At 40.3% G+C, this 17,968-nt stretch overlaps 1 protein-coding gene across 1 annotated transcript; it reads left to right on the top strand.

Moving 5' to 3' along the window:
• The first annotated feature begins 2,008 nt into the window (after nt 1-2,008).
• Nucleotides 2,009-13,902, top strand: kcnk18 (potassium channel, subfamily K, member 18). The gene is made up of 3 exons (XM_030071022.1): nt 2,009-2,238; nt 3,247-3,389; nt 13,067-13,902. Exons 1-3 carry the CDS (start codon nt 2,009-2,011, stop codon nt 13,900-13,902), a joined length of 1,209 nt encoding a protein of 402 aa, XP_029926882.1.
• The last annotated feature ends 4,066 nt before the right edge of the window (nt 13,903-17,968 follow it).

Raw genomic sequence — 17,968 nt, 5'->3', positions numbered from 1 at the left:
TGAGCAACCACTCTGGTATGATGAAGATGATGAATGAGGAATCAGAAGAGCCCAGAACACTGTGACTGTTTGATGCGTGTTTATGTTAACTGAAATGCTAGCAACAATGTTTATGTCAATGACACTGACCAGACGTAAGGGCTGTCAGTGTGGCACATTTCATAAGGACAAGCCAAAATTCCTTGGACTACAACTGTGCTGCAGTTGTCCATCTTAAGGGAAGTATGGTCATTATTCCTTTAAACTGAGAATTACATTGCCAAATGCCACCTCCTCACATCCACATGAACCTACGAGTATCCAAGCCATGATAAACCCTCGGAATTTAATCTCTACTCTGTTAAACTAAACGACTACATTATGAAATGTCATTCAGTTTGCAATAGCTGTGATTACTAATTATGAGAAATTCAGAAAATTCAAAATTCAGAAATTGGTTTTTACAGTCAAAAGTTAAATAACATCTATTTTTTTTTTTTTTTTTTTTTTTTTTTCAAAATAGATGAACTATCCCTTTGAGCACTAAACAGAATATGCCAACACAGCTGGAGTCTCATTTTTGGAGTAATCATGCATAAATCAGACACAACACTAAAGAATTTTGGCAGGCACTTTATTGAGTTTGATCCTGGGTAAAACCTCCAGAAACTGACATTACTCTGTGGTTTAGCATACCACACAGATTCCTCTCACTGAAACAATGAGCAAATTGCTCAGACAAAATTGTCTGATTTCTGATTTGTCTGATTTCCAAGTCTGCAAAGTTTGTTGTTTCATCAAGTGGTAACTGAGCTATTTGACTTGAGTCACTCAGTGGCAGGGGCATCCCAAATAAAATGTTTGAGTTTAATGGTCTGGAGGTATTTGAGAGGTCCCAGTTGTTCCCTGACCCTGAACCACTACTGGCATCCACATGGTCCACTAAATATAGGAAGCCTGCAGCACCTGCTGCCCTGTGTTAACACACCAAGACAATTCAACTTTAGAGACTGCCTTTTCAGGAAGCCAGAGTTCCATAATCAAATCAGATTACGGGGAAAAACGCGGAAATTCTGAGATTAAAGACTTACATTTATGAGAATAAACTCTTGCAGGTAGTCTCTCAGATTAAAGTTGTAAATTTACGAGAAGAACTTTTTTTTGTTTTGGTTCTCTTTGCTCTCTCTGGTTCTCTTTGCTGCCATATATCAGGGCCTGCAGTTGATAACTTCATCAAATTCTACCTTGCAATTTGATTTAGTCACAAGGAAATCCTGCTGTTTTTAGCCCAGAATCACAGTCATAATCATCTGGACTTTGAAAAGACATTGCTGAGATAACACACTAAAGTTTTGAGGTTTCTGCTCTGTCTGAGGTCAGTAATTGCAAAGTGAAAACATGACACCTAGACCTTGTTTGCCTGAAAAAATAGTTAACTTCTCCAAGGAGGAGCAGCTGCTCCGCTGGTGCAGACCAGGGATGACCAGCGACTCAGTCATACACTAAAAATGGTCGTTTGTTTGATTTTTTCCCCTAACATACAAAAAAAACTGAAACCGAAATCGTGACCCATAAAACAAAATGCAAACCGAACCGTGGGTTTACTGAACCTTTACGCCCTAATTTAATACCACACAATTAACAGATACATCATTTCTATTTGGATCCCTAGGAATACATTTGATCAAATAGAGGTCCAAAAAGGTTTCTGTTGCCAAATGGTGGCGGTGGGGGTGGGAGTGGGGGAGTTAGACTATTTGACAATAACCCCATGGAGTAGTTAACTAGTTTTTCTGGCAAAGGCAGTCTGTGTGTCACTCTTTCACTTTGCAGTCCCCGGCTTCAGTCAGAGCGGAGGAGCAGGAGCTTGCAGTCAATAACGGACTTCCCGGAGGCCTCATTACTGCGCTGGCGCTGTGAAGCTGATGCTCCGTGCGCAGTGGCACAGCAGCATCTGGAGCGCTCCACGCCAGCCGGCCGGCTCTCTGCTCTGACTGAAGAGGCTGAAAAGGAGGAGTTCAAGAGGAAGATGTCGGTGGCGGTGAAGGGAGGAAGCTCCGGACCGAAGTCCAAATGTGCTGCGCGCCTGTGGAAACTTTTCCCCCACCTTTTTCTGTGCCTGTCTCTGGTTGCGTACGCAGCCCTCGGCGCGCTGGTTTTCGAGCAGGTTGAAGGGAAGAACAAGTCCAACGAACTCGAAAAGGACTTCCACACCTTCCTGGGAGAGATTGTTAACACCACCCAAAGCCTCTCCCGTAAGTGGCTGCAAACATTATCGAACAGATTACAGGGTGACAGGATTTTGCATTCAGTAGTTTTTCTCCGTTAGAAGCCGGGGCGTCAACCCATGTTATCCCTGCATCTTCAACAGCAAACTCATCGACTGATAACAGGAGTTAATGTGGCAGCACATATTGTTAGTTGAAATCACCCTTGAATATCGGCTTTGTAATGTTAATGCTAATGACTTTACATGTCAAACACATGCAGTCTAAGACGTGTTTTTCCTATGTCCACAACTACAGACATTTGCTTTTAATTCTAAACAGAGAACAAATAATTGCATTCACGTCTTTAGTAGCCAATGGATATTAGTCTACACTGGAACTTCTCTAAGAGTTCATCTCACTGATTTAAACATGTCATGTTTTTCCCTCAAACTCGAGAAAATAAATATACTTTGAGAGGCTCCATAGAGGTTTTTTTGTTTGTTTGTTTGTTTGTTTTTTCATATATGGCCGTCTCATTTTTTTTCCAGTGTATTTCTTTTAGACATGAGGGCATTGCCTCGTGTGTGTGTGTGTGTGTGTGTGTGTGTGTGTGTGTGTGTGTGTGTGTGTGTGTGTGTGTGCATGCACTCCTAAGTATCTCAGTCTCCTAAGTATGACACCTAAGTATCACAATTTTGTGTGTGTGTGTGTGTGTGTGTGTGTGTGTGTGTGTGTGTGTGTGTGTGTGTGTTGTAAGGCACCCAACCCTACATGTGGTTTGGTGGAACACTGGTCGTGGCATCCTGATTATGTCACTGTACAAATAAATTTATATCAGGTTTTCCTTGCTTTTTCTTCAAATATGCTAACAGCTGTAATATCAGATTTATCAATAAAGTGACATTCCCTGCCATACTGTGATGGGCATGACTGATAGCTATGCCTTACTAGTTTGAGTAATAGTTATCTGTTCCTCTAATAATGAAAAACTTGGCTTTTCCCACAGTTCCACTGACCAGTGTCATCAAATGTGCCACACAATTTTTCTTCCAGAGAGTTCCAACCACACGCATCAAGACTTGGTGCTGCACGTGAAGAACCTGACACTTACAAAGTTCAAATCAATATGGCTCCAGCAACCAAAAAGATGGACCTTTTTTGGCTCCATGTTCTTCTGTTGCACAGTATTCACAACAATCGGTAAGTCAACAAGATTGTCAATTCAATTCAGTTCAATTCCTTTATTGTCACTGCACAGCAGTACAACGAAATTTTGTTTCCCTGTGGCAGTACACACAAAACAGACGATAAAACGTATTCAACAATAAAAACACAGAATACACTTGCTTAAAAACAGAAATGTAAAGTACAGTAATAATAGGAATAAATAATAAACTGTCTATTTAACATGAAATTACTGAAATGAGAGGTTTGGTTGTTGCTCGTGCCCTCTGCCAGTCCAGTCTCAGTCTCCTAAGTATGACACCTAAGTATCACAATTTTTTTTTTTTTTTTTTTGATGATGTTTTATTAACAAATCAATTAGAGACTCAATTAGAGTAAAGATACTGGCATCATATGAAACTAGACGACCTATGGAATTGTTGGTAACAAGTATGCCATACTAGATTGTTGGCAAGGGGACTAAATATCCCTCCAAAGTTAGGCTACATCTTGGCAACGGAAAAATTACCACGGCCATTTTCAAAGGTGTTCCTTGACCTCTGACCTCAAGATATCTGAATGAAAATCGGTTCTATGGGCATCCATAGACATGCTCACCTTATGCTAATCCTGTGCAATTTTGAGCAAAAAGCATGCAGTTTTTTTATGGTTTTTGCATCGTATTTTCTAAAATGGGGCCTAAACAGTCTTGGAGTTGCATAAATTGGGTTTGATTGGGTTTGTCTCACTACAATGAAGCCATTGTAGTGAGACCATTTTTTTTGTAACTTGACGTAGCTCTATAAAATTGACGCATTGTGACATCTAGGATAATCACAGACTTTACAACCACAAACTAGAGGCTGAGGCCTTTCAGAGGCTGTCTGGCTTCTCAGGTAACTTGACAGTATGGGCGAGTTTTGTTAACAGTTTCCAGAACAGAACGCTCACCATCCAGGCACCAATAAAGGCAATTCTTATTTCCAGATGTCAAAAGTTTTTGATACCAAATCAAAGCATGAATTTTTCTGTGGTGTGCCTCCCTGCCCCCACCGCTCTAAAATGGGGGGAATGGTTTGGAGTTAATTGTTAATGTTACCAGGCAGTAAAAAGACACGCTGCTCTTGCCTCAGTCAATCTATAACAAACAGCCAGCCAGCCAGCCAGCCAGCCAGCCAGCGTTATGCATGCATCATATGGTCAACTGTTTTTTTTCCACAGTAAACGTTACTTCACACGTCTCTTTCTGGAACATTTTAATGATGCCCAAACCTCTTTGTGGGGCTCGAGCCAGCAATACTTACTTTACTAGGTTATCTCCTATATATCTTTCAACTAATGCTTTGTTTGAGAAACACAAATATGACCTTATCACTAACATGTTCCAGAGAAACCCATGTCATAAAGAATTAGTAGCTCATAGAACATATAATTACTGCGTATAGATAGATATGTGACATGCTAAACTGACATAGTAAAAGGAAAACTGGCTATCTTTTTTTTTCATGTAACTGGTATGTCTCATCACCAGCAAGCAGCTGTTGTGGGATGACTGGAATAGCTGCGGACTGCCAGGCTGTTGCCCTCTCCATGTTAGTTCCTGTGGGCCTGTAGGCTAATGCCAGACTGATTATTCAGTTCATCAGGATTATAGCTGGGTTCCATTACTTGGTTCTCTTTTGGAACTGATTCACAAAATACCCAGATTTCTTAATCCCTATATCAAACAAATCCACGTATTGAACCCTCTTTACCTCCTGATGATATGATAACCCTAATCCCCAAGAAATATACCCATTTTTCAGAAGGGTTGGACCACAGAATGCCCTCACTGACCATTTAACACAGCCATGTAATACATTAGTTTGAATATTTTGAATATTTTGATTTCTGTTACCTCTGACTATCACTGGCCTTGGCCAAGTGGGTTTTTTTTTTCATGAGACACTAAAGCTCTTGAGAAAACTGAGACCACTCTGAGAAAACAAGGTATAAAGTTGGGTCTTTAGAGCTGTATAAAAAAACACCTTGCTTGAACTTTGCATTTGTAAGTTTCCAACTCCTGCTCCTGAAATGGTTGACTGATTGGTTGATAATACTTTATTTTCAGCCAGGTCTGACATTTTTCATGCATCAACAGCAGCACTTTTTGTAACAGCAAATATCAACAAAGAAATGAGCACACAAAAAAAATGCATACATTTACATAGCATCACAATCACTGATGATAAAACTTAGTGCAGATATCAAGGTGCTTCAGCGGACATTTGATCTGGGATTCCACTCCACATTTAACTGGTACACAGAAGAATGTTTCAGTCTGACCTTGTTAAAACATGGAACCCTGTATCAGTTTAGATTTTAAAGTCATGGTCAAACTCTTGTACCATTTGGCATTACAAAACTGTGGAACACAATAATCATCAGAATAAAAAATAAAAGCAGAATTTGTTTACTAGCGTCAAAAGACCTAAGACAGTTGAGAAAATAAATTCTTTGGTCTTTTTGCATTACCCTGCATCATTTTTTCATTATGAATAAAACTTGTGAGAACGTTGTGGGAGTCAGGAGTTAAACCAAAGATAACTTCCTCTGTTTTGTTTGTGTTTATCTCAAGAGCATTATTGTCGCTCCACCCTAGCACTTTATTCACGCCATGGTGGTGCTTTTCAGGAATATCGAGTAGGTTAGTAGAGATATCAACGCTGTATCATCACAGTACTTTAGAATATATTGATTAGGTGTGTCTTACCGTCTTACAAATGTGCAGTGTCTTCTACACCAGCAGCGTACCAGGGGCCTTTTAGGATTGAGCTTGAGGGCCATGAAGTGAGTAGTACATGACTCAGTAAATCCTGTTATCTTTCTGTTCAGTTGTTTCAACCTAAGAGTCTACAGCTTGTCACTAATGTGGCCTTGTTCAAACACTTGGCTTCACTTGTAACATTTCAACATTTCAGTACTGCCTGCAAGTTATACCTAATGGAATATTTCATCTCAATGATATTTGTACACAACGTGTCACAACGGCATACCTTGGTCGGGTCAGAATCTGTCCTATGCTGACTATGTGCAACAGACCTGAAATTATCCAGCAAGTAAGCCTCTAAAATGGCTCATTCTGTATTTCCCCTCATGTTTGTTACTCAGATAAATCACTGTTTGTACTTGGCCAATAGTACTAAATGGCTAGTGGCATCAACACATTAATGCTGATATTCACTCTAAAAGGAGAAAGTTGGGTGGCTTCACAGGATATGAAAACTAAACATGATTTGACAGCGTAAGTGATTCTAAAGCTCTTCTCACATTTTCTTGTCTGGGTTAAAAGTAGGGTTCATCCAATATGGATTTTTGAAGGTAGAGACACTGATATTTTTAGATGCAACTGATTTGTAACCTAAAGCTTTTATCCTTGACAAACCCCCCCCCCCAAAATTCTAAGTTGTGTTTTTCTCCAAATTGTACACATCGAAGTGAAAAAGACTCTGAAACAGCATGCAGACCACTTTGACTTATGCATTTTACAGGTTGAATAATGCATCAAAACTACAGTATAGTATAGTAGTTAATGCTTGCTTTTATTGTGTTTTTGTTTTTCTGTCACTGTATTTTAATGTTCTGCTTCTGCCCAAGAATTTGCTTCTGCCCAAGGACTACAGAAGCAAATTAGCCACGGGCTATACCCCGGTCCAATGCATTTGGCATTGTCCCTGTCAAATAAACAGGTTTTAAAAATGGGATACTAAGCCTCTCCATTGAAAGCCTGACTACTAAAATTGCTGTTGGTGGGTTAGCAGCTCCTTAAGGAAGAGTGAGGCAGGTTTTACAGACTGACACCCTGAAAATGTCCATTCAGGTCCATATTCCATTTTTACTCCAAGGCTAGTATCAGCCTGATGTACAGTATTGGCAATATTAGTATTAAATATTAGTCTGATCCTACAATACATCCTAAAACAGAGCAGAACAAGGACATGAGAGCAAAATTGAATGTTGGCACGGCATTGGGTTGTATAACTATCTGGATGTGATATGAGGCCACGTAGTGGTGAATTATCCTCATTAGTTGCTTCTTGGTTCTCTGGGCTGTTAATCTACAATATTGTATTTCTGTCTCTACATTCACTCCCATAGCATGGCAAAACAGGTCCTAGAATAACACTTCACACCAGTGCTAAAGTCCCAGTACCCAACTTTTTTAGGAAATTAAACAGGTGTGTCTTGGTTATTGTCCTGTTGAAAGAGACAGTAGATCCGGCAGGTAGCGTCTACAGGTAACTTTTAGTTAGTAGCCTAGCGCCCAAAAGAATGCCTAGTACTATGAAAAATAATAGCAATTACACACAAAAAATCAGAATCGAGACTAGTTGTCTTATGTATTGGCAGAATACGCTTTGTTCATGTGAGATAAACATCAGAAACTGCAGGAGCTGTCATTTTATGCGTAAAACGTGTAATTTTACAATACAATAAAAGTGTTAAGATAAAAGTGTTGTTTTAAAATAAAAGTGTTATATATTCCTCCATGAATGTCGAGAGCTTATGTTTTATTTTGACATGAACAGATGTGTAACAGCCTTATGAAGATACATTAGTAAGACTGTTACTTTCTGATACTTGATAATGAGTGGTTAAGGAAGCAAGCTGTTAGCTAATGGCTAATGGCTAATGGCTTGAAGACCACAGGAAGTCCACAAATCGCCGAAGGAAAGTCACTCCCAGAGGAAAATGCTGTTCACAAAAAGCTGATTAGAGGTTATTAGAGGTTAGAAGCAGATAGCCCTGTATATATCTTACTGATATTGTAAACATCATCTGTCTGTCCACAGCCAGCATAAGATGGGTTAAGGGCCAGGCTCCAAGGTATCTAAATTCAATGTTGCCTGCTAATAAAGGCTATTTTATTAGTATGAGTATAAATTGTGCAGATTTAACTGTACAGTTTAAAGATCAGTTTAAAAAAAAAGGGGGAAATGATCCTATTGAGAAATAGTTAGTTACTGTTGACTGATTCTAGAATCTCTTGTCTGATTATAATGCATCTTCAGTGGTCCTGCATCGCATTACCCTTTTGCATGCAGTTGTCTATTTACAGGAATAAGCACTGTTGGACAACCCCCTGACACACATATACACCATGTAAATTATTTATTAATCCACATAGCATGACATAATTTAGCATCTGCACATAGTAAAATATATCTGAGGTCCAGCAAGTTCAATCAGTAACACCTCATTGAGGTCAAAAATGGGACATTTGTCAACTCAATATTAGAAAAATAAAATTGTGAGTAAATTACTATTTAAACAAAAAGGTCACAATAATATAATTTGTATTTACTGATTTATATTTTTTGTGTTTGTAACTATTTCAAGCTTTGTAATGCTGGATCTAAATGTCTGGACTCCCCTGCACATGCAGACTAGCAGTGTTAATCGGCATGTTGCTGTGAAATCTGCAAGGGCTGGCCAATTCTGCAGTTCATTAAGTCCACAAAGGGGCAAATGGTGCAGAGTAGATTTCCCTCGTCAGATCAAGGATGTGACAATACAAAGACAATAAGGAAGAAAAATAAAATGCAAAAAAATAGAAACTCAAAAATAAATAAATAAATAAATACAAAAGTATTGAAAGCATGGCCACAAATCCATATAAGAGGGTCTTCCAATTTAAGTAACTGGCCAATTTATATAGCCTAAAACCTGTCAGTTTGCAGACATGCCTTTTTAAAAAAAAAAAAAAAAATGCTGCAGGGTTACATGAACAAACTGCTTTTCATTGAAGTGACCACTTTTTCACGGTTTTTGTCCCCTTACAGCCCGGCGCCCTTGCATAATTGTACACCACCTAAATGCAGAGTTCTGATCCCTCAGCAATGAGTGAACCTCCGCATTCAGCCAGGGTTTCTGGTTGGGGTGTATGGCGATTGTTCTGGTGACTGTAACAGCCACAGTACACTTACTGATGTAGCTTGTGATTGTAGATGTGTACTCCTCAAGGTCCACAGCTCCCTCTCTTGCTGCTGCCTCTCTGAACATCTGCCACTCAGTGCGTTCGAAACAGTCCTGGAGTATAGCAACAGCGTCAGTAAGCCACACAGTCATAGTCTTTTGTGTTGGCTTCATAGACTTAATCACAGGGCAGTATGCCAGGACCAGCATGATGGAAACATGATCAGAGAGGTTGAGGTGGGGGCAGGGGGAGGCTTTGTATGTCGCCTTCCTATACATTTTGTCAAGAGTGTTCTCCCATTGCATGGCAAAGTTGATGTGCTGGTGAAACTTCGGCAAAGTGTCTGTCAGTTTGACTTGATTAAATTCTCCTGTGATGACATAGAGTGCCTCCAGGTGCTTGTTCCAGAGTGAGCCAATGCTGTCATGAAACTCCCTCAGTGCTTGGGTAGCATTAGGACGACAAACAGAGCAGAAAACCTCCGCAGCAGGTACTGTGGCACTGAATCTTACTGTCAGGTATGCTGCTTAAGAACAGTAGCTGCTGATCATAGAACAGTTGGTGCACCAACCTTTGTTGATATAAATGCAGAGTCCACCTCCTCTGGATTTTCCTGACAGCTGGTTCCTGTCATCTCAGAACAGGACAGCTCCTCGAGCTGGAAAGCCGAATCCGGCAAATTGTCATTTAGCCAAGTTTCAGTAAAAATGAGAGCACAGCAAGGTTCTCTGATGGTTCAGTCTGTCGGATTAGATCCATTTTATTTTCCAGTGCGCGTACGTTGGACAGGAAGAGTGATGGTATGGCTAGCCTGCTAGTGTTAGCTTTTAGTTTAGCCAGCAAGCTGACACTCTTGCCCCTTTTTTGCTTCCTCGCACACTGCCCCCTCTTGCCTGAGACGCTGTAGCCTGCTGCGCCAGCCGGTTTTCCTCAGCAACTGAAGTCTGCAAAGCAGTTCTCTGAGTATCAGTGGGAGTCGGGTCGCAGTCAGGTTGCTGTTACTGTCCAAAAGTACAGCTGAGCTGTACCTTAACTGTTTAGCACTTCTGCATGCCTCGATTACCGTGATCACTCTCCCACTAGGCTGAATACTAGGAGCTAGAGGAGCCGCTGCACTGCTGTGCGCCGCTATGTTGGATTCAGTGAGAGTGAATCCAATATGGCGTATCATGGCATGTTCATGTAGTATCATTATTTGCACATGTGCATCATGTATTTCTAAATACGAGCATCATCGATTTCTTCAAGTGGAGCCAGCATGAAAACTATTTTGCTTCAGTAAATGTCTGCTGTCACTCAGCCTGGTGAGACCAGCTGTTGAATCAGCCGGCTAGTAGCCGAACTGCTCCTGTGAGTGAGGGTTAGGGTTACATTTTTGACACTTTTTTACACTCTAAATTTTTCAAATTGCAACTTGCAGAAAGATATATCTGTAATCATTTCCATCTGTTACAAAGTAAACATAACGTAACAAACCCGGTCAGAAATGTTATTACATTATTGAGCAGTTAGCAAACTTTCATGAAATTTTAACACATCTTATTACATTTGGAAACCTTTTACAGTGCATTATCCAACAGCTTATCAGAAACAAACAAGGACAACTACTCACCACAGTAAAAGAGCAGGAAGAACGCTGGACAGAACACTTCAGAGAGATCCTCAACAGAGATCCCCCTCTACACCCAGTAGAAGCACAAGAAGCTGCCAGAAGACCTGGATATCAATACCAACCCACCAACAAAAATAGAAATCATCCAAGCCATTCAATCACTCAAAAACAGAAAGTCCCCAGGCGCTGACAACCTAAATGCAGAACTCTTCAAAGCTGATCCAGAACTAGCTGCAAACATCCTCCTTCCACTGTACACCAACATCAGGGTGGAAGGGGAGATACGATCCGACTGCAACAACTGGAAGGACATCACACTTCTTTCTGTACTCAGCAACATATTCTGCAAGATCATTATAAATTGTATCACATCAGCAGTTAACAAAGTACTCAGAGACGAACAAGCTGACTTTAGAAAAGGAAAGGGTTGTGTCGATCAGATCTTCACTCTGAGGAACATCATTGAGCAGTGTAGCGAATGGCAACGACAGCTATATATCAACTTCATTGACTTCCAGAGGGCGTTTGACAGCATCCATCGGGATAGCCTCTGGAAGATCATGAGAAGCTATGGCATCCCCTCCTCCATAATCAACATCATTCAACAATTCTATACCAGTTTTTCGTGCACTGTGGGAACAAATACAATCAGCTTTGCAGAAGGATCTGGAGTCCGCCAAGGATCTGTGATGTCAGCCTTACTTTTCAATCTTGCTATGGATTGGGTGATGAGGAAAACCACATAGGACAAGGCAAGAGGGCTCCAATCGACCATCTATTCCAACCTCGAAGACCTTGACTTTGCGGATGACCTTGCCCTTCTATCACATACACACACACACCTGCAGGAAAAAACAGACTCCAACACTATGGGCAGCAAGTCGGACTGGTCATAAACAGCAATAAAACCATGGTTGTGCCCATCAACACCAATACAACAACAAATATAAAAATAGAGGAAGAGGTTTTGGACAACACAGATCACTTCAGATACCTGGGAAGCATCATTCACCATGATGGGGGGACAAGTCAAGGCATTCAAAACTGGATCGACAAAGCACACACAATCTTCATAAGACTCAGACAAATCTGGAAATCAAGCCAGTACAGCACCAAAACAAAACATACACTGCTGTATGGTGCAGAATGCTGGAAGACCACAGAAACAGACATCCACAAACTATCCACCTTCCACACATCTTGCCTGCACAATATCTTGCATGTATTCTGGCCCAAGACCATCTCGAACAATAAACTCCTCAACATCACTCAGCAAGATGACATGCACACCATAATCAACAGACGTAGATGGACCTGGATTGGCCATGTCCTCCAAATGAACATCAGCGCTATCCCAACTGTTGCATTACACTGGACCCAAGGAGGGAGGCCCAAGGTGACATGGCATAGGACGATAGAGAAGGAACTCCAGCAACACCATCAGAGCTGGGGGACCATTGAGAAGATGGCCCAAGACAGACTGAAGTGGAGAGACTTTGTTGCTGCCCTTTGTGCCAGCCGGTGTAGTGGGGATAACTAACTAAACTAACTAATCCAACAGCTGTCACATACCCTGCTGAAAATTGTCAGTATTATATGTAGCAAATCTTTGTTGGGATGGTTGAATGAGTGAAATATGCTTTTATAAGTTTTTGTAATCCATTCCTGCTGTTTGCTGTCTGAAGCACTCATTTGTAGCACGTGAGGTAATTTTTCGCATCGCACATGGGTTGTAACCCAGGGCGTGTCTGAGTTGTCATGACCAGGTATTAACCCATGTTGGCTGAACACGGCCAAAATAACCCCTGTCCAACCGTGGTCACTGGTTTTAAAATGTTACAGTAGACCGAGGTCAGTGAGGACTGGGTCTGCTAGTCAAGCATGCTGACATTTGGATCAAGCCTAAAAGATCCTGTGATGCTTAGAAATTACCAGCAGATGGCACCAAAGAAATATAGTGAAAATGCTTGAATCTTTTTATATTTGTGTGCATGCTGGCAGGAAGATTTGGGAAGATGGTGAAGGTGGGGAGGTATTGTAATGCTTTTAGCCTTTGAGACTGAGTTTTCACAAATACAATATTTTTTACATATGATGTACAGCTTTACAGTAGTAACACATCCAGTTTCTTTGTTCTTGTTGCAGGCTATGGAGAGATCTACCCAGTTACCATCACTGGTAAGGTGCTGTGCGTCTTGTATGCCATGGTGGGCATCCCTCTCATGCTTCTGGTCATCAGTGATGTAGGAGACCTTCTTGCTGTGCTACTGTCCAGAGCCTACCTTCGCTCTCACAAACTGTGCAAAATGCTCCACTATCATACATGGTCACCCATGAAGAACCAGGAGAAGGCGGTGGAGGCTACCCACCGGGCCCTGGAGGACGGTACCTTTGTCTTCAGCCATGATTTGGTGGTCTGCGAACCTATGGACATTCGGCAGGTTTTGCACAGCCAGGCAGATGTGAAGAAGAAATCAATCCAGCTCAGCCACAACAAAGAGATCTTTGAGAAGATTCTCACCAGGGAAAACTTCCTCAGACCAGACCCACTGGTCAGGAGCATCTCTTGCCCAGAATTGGATCAAATGCCGCCGCCACCCAAAGGATACGCCATCTGGGACTTCACTGGGATAGGGAATGGTATGGAACAGCTGGATGTACCTTTTGTCCTTATTCTCATCGTGGTGTTTGCCTACATTCTATTTGGTGGACTGATTCTACCTCGGTGGGAAGATGAATTCAAGGGCTTTGACCCCTTCTACTTCTGTTTCATCACACTGACTACTATTGGCTTTGGGGACATTGTGCCTAACCACCCCAAGTACTTCATGCTCACCTCACTCTTCATCATTACAGGCATGGCTATCATGTCCATGGCCTTCAAGCTGGGTCAGTCGCGTATTGTCAGCTGCTACCGCCAGTGCATCCAGTTCATCAGCAGGGGAAATGTAGAGACATTTGAAGATGAAGAGAATGATTAAGTAATCAATGGTGTGTCTGCTTCATGTTTACAGAGTTGTACACACCTGCTGTTTACCACTGTGGGTCATAACAGGCCCAGGGTGGTCACAGGAGTCACAGTCCTGTAATGGGATAGACATGGGAATTTAGTCCAGTATGTTCCTAGTGTTGGTTCTTCAGTTATTAGCATGAGCAAAATGAAAACTGTGCATGTGTGGAAAGCTTTTGGCCAGCAGAGCTGACTGATTTCCAAAATTATTCCTCTCAAGAAGAATGTAGAAGTCTGTGTATTAACATATCTTAGTAAGGAGTGACTTCCAGTGGGACAATATTACTAGCTGCAGCTGTACTATGAACTATGATACTAGCAAAAAAGCACCAGGATGCTCATACTGCTTTCAGATTTGCCAAGTTTAGTGGTACTGTTGAAACTTCTTGTCACCCAAGTCAGGTTATAATTTATTAAATTATATTGACAGTTAAAGCTTGTTCTCATCATTGAGGTTGGATGTTTTGTATTACTTCTCAAATAGTAGTCTAAAACAAGAACAGTAAAAATGTTAGTACATGGTGTCTTCTCAAGTTGGCAAATATTGTATGCTTTGTATAGTATGTGGATAAGCTTCACAGCAGTTTAATGTTGTTAACACCAGCTAAATGAAATGCTTTATGGTATACAGTGTTCTTGAAAAATCATGAAAACTTTGCATGACACGAGCACCGATTAATCATAAGGATTATCAATACATACTGCGTTTGACTCTCATTTGCACAAATTTGATTTTTTTTTTTTTTTTTTTTTGGATTGTGATTGTGATTGTGATTTTCAATAAAGTGGAGAGGAAAATATGTAAAACACATGCACAAACACACACACAGGACTGGTCTAGTTACATCACTGTGCCATAACCGAATAAAATATGTATACATACCTACCTTGACCCAAAGTCATTAAAATGAGATTATTTTTGAGCTTCCTTTCTATTACACTGGTTAAAACCTTTCAGAGGATAGCAGTGTAATGAAGCAGTATAATGACAAAGAGTTGCATAGTTGCATAATCAAACAAATAAAGGAATGGTGCAAGTGGAATGAATGAGGAATTGAATGAAGAATTTCAAAAAGATGTAACTTCCTGACTCTGAGGTGAGATCTTAAACCAGATGCAAATCATTATTATTATGACTATTTTTTCCTCCCAGATACTGGCATCTTATATACAGGCCATGAGGTGGACAAACTGGATGTTGATTGTGCATATGTAATTTATTCCTTTAATCCTATTAAGGAGAAAACATTGTTTTTTGTATTAAAGGTTTGTCCCCCAAAATTTGACTGATGAACTGATTTTTTTTCTGTTTGAATGGACAGTTGATGGTGCCTGTTCAGTTTGTTAGGTCTAGGGCAGTGATTCCCAAAGTTAGATACATGGACACCAGGACCCCCTCAGGGGGTTCAAAGGCAAAATGAGGAATAGTTAAATTTTACTGTTATGTCACCAACTTGAAGTTAGTATCTAGCACCTGTAAAAAGTAACTCATTCAGATCACATTTAGGAAAAATCTTGAAAATGCATGCAGCTTTGCGATTTGATAATTATCTTGTCCATATATGGCCTCTATATATTACTTCTGTAAACCATTCCCTTATTTGTTTGTTGAGATAATCCACCATTCCATTCCATGATTCTGCTAGCTAACATCAGTCAAAGACACTTTCCTCAAAAGGTTTTTTTTGTTTTTTGTTTTTTGTTTTTTTCTGGACATGGAATCTTTGAATGCAGCCAAAGTTTCTGTGGTTGCACGGCACAGTTTACATTCCACTGTTATGTTCCTTCCATTGTCTGCCTTGAGCATGATGTAGTCACAGTGTTTCTATAAGTGGAGGTATTTGCATTCTGTGCCTTCAGTGACTTCTGGATAAACAAATAAACAAAGATTATTCCATTAAAACAGATTATAAAGGGTGTAACATGTGTTGGGTAACACAATCATTTAATATTGTACTAACCTCAAATGTAGTTAGAGCTGTTCATCTAATAATGTGATGGGTTTTGACATGTTTTATTCCATTTTGACTCATTTAGAGGGACATTTCACTGCAGCTTCTCATACAAATCTGGTTGTTATGACATTATCAGTTGCATGGCACCAGGACAGCCAATATGTACCATCTATGAGGAGCTTGTTGAAGTGTGGGGAAAACATGGGACCCAGTGTCCACCACAGACAAGCAGACAGGGATCCTCTGTGCTGGCTTGCCACTTCTCTCCAGCAGTGTAGTGGACATCACAGCACTGTGAGCACATGGGTCATGGACACAGTGCAGAATGGATGAGGATCCTTCCGGGATAAACAGGGCATAAGTGGAATGTGGTCTTCCCTTTGGCAACAACCTTGACCACAGCTGACAGTCTCAGTGCACTAGCTGACAGGTGCAGCTCTGCTGAGATAGCATGCTATCTCACCTGCTGTGTTAGCCTAGGACAGAATAGTCACCTAGATATGTTAGCTTCACTTTAAGCTCACCTTAACACATTAGTTTGACACAGACAGGAACAAAAGCTAAACCCCCACACAGTGATGAAGACACTGATGGTGTGGCCTGCCAGAATGACATTCTGCAGTAGGCCTGATGTACAGTGGAAATTATTGAATTATCACACTGGAAGCTTAAAATGATCATATTTTGAAGAAAATTATCGTACAAGACCAAAGAGAGACCTTGGGTGTGTGTCCAACTTCAGAGGGCAAAATGAATATAAATACAAAAATCATCATACATCTGGCAATACTGTCAGTCCAAAACACCAAAAGTCGATCAAAACACAACAGTGTTGCTGCTTTTGGGAAAACTAACATGGACGACTTCATTATGGTGATGGAATACTGGTGTGAACAAAGTTTGAACTCTCTGAAAGTTCATTTTCATATCATAGTGGAATGAATTGAAGCCATTGGCTGGGTAACAGGGAGGAAAAATGAGGAAATCTAAAATACGACTGCTTGCTTTGGGAAAGAGTAGCAGACACATTAAATATTTACGTTCTGTTAATATTGGGCTAAACATACTATATGTACATATCTTTCTTTCTTTCTTTCTGTAACCTTTATTTGTTAGAGAGGGACAGTGTACATTAATAAACATTTTAAAAGACAGTAAAATGTAAATGCACCCAATTATAGCCAAAAGGCTAATTTCCATTGGTAGTCCCCCTGCCAGAAGGATTATGGCTATACCTAAAAGCAACAGATTACAGTAGCAATAGTCATATTATCAAAAAACAAAACAAAAAAAAAAAAACAGTATTCACGTTATCATCAGTCATAATCACAGTCACAATCCTATTATCAGTAACAAGAATAACAACAACAACAACATTGCAAGTAAAATTAAGATTAGGCCATGTGCTACAGAGGGCTGAGGTTCAGAGGTTAGTGTTGACAAGCTTGGTTTTCGATCAGCCATTTTTTAAATTTGACTTTAAAAGACCTATATGGGAGGGACTCCCTTATGCTTTGTGGTACAATTTTTGAAAAAGACAAGATTGTTCCAGCTAAGTAGCCCGTATTTATTGAGGATTGTGCAATGATGGAAGGATCTTGGTTTTTTATCCAGGATTTTGAGTGCTTGCTTGTATAGTGATATTAATGGAGTAGTTGAGTTTGCGGTGGCCCGTAAATATATATATATATATATATATATATATATATATATATATATATATATATAGGTGTGTGTGTGTGTGTATATATATATATATATATATATATATATACATATATATAGATATATAGATATATAGGTATATAGATATATATAGATATATAGATATATCGGATGAACTTATCCTCAGCAGCAGAGGTGACTCTTGGTCTTCCTTTCCTGGGGCGGTCCTCCGTGAGCCAGTTTCGTCGTAGTGGGGACACATTCAAAGTTTTTGCAATTTTCCGGACTGACTGACCTTCAGTTCTTAAAGTAATGATGGACTGTCGTTTCTCTTTACTTAGCTGATTGGTTTTTGCCATAATATGAATTCTAACAGTTGTCAAATAGGGCTGTCAGCTGAGTACCAACCTGACTTCT

This window comes from Myripristis murdjan, chromosome 15, assembly GCF_902150065.1.
Source record: "Myripristis murdjan chromosome 15, fMyrMur1.1, whole genome shotgun sequence".
NCBI lineage: Eukaryota > Metazoa > Chordata > Actinopteri > Holocentriformes > Holocentridae > Myripristis > Myripristis murdjan.
The sequence above is the reverse complement of the archived record's forward strand: the minus strand, read 5'-3'. Positions and strand labels throughout refer to the sequence as shown.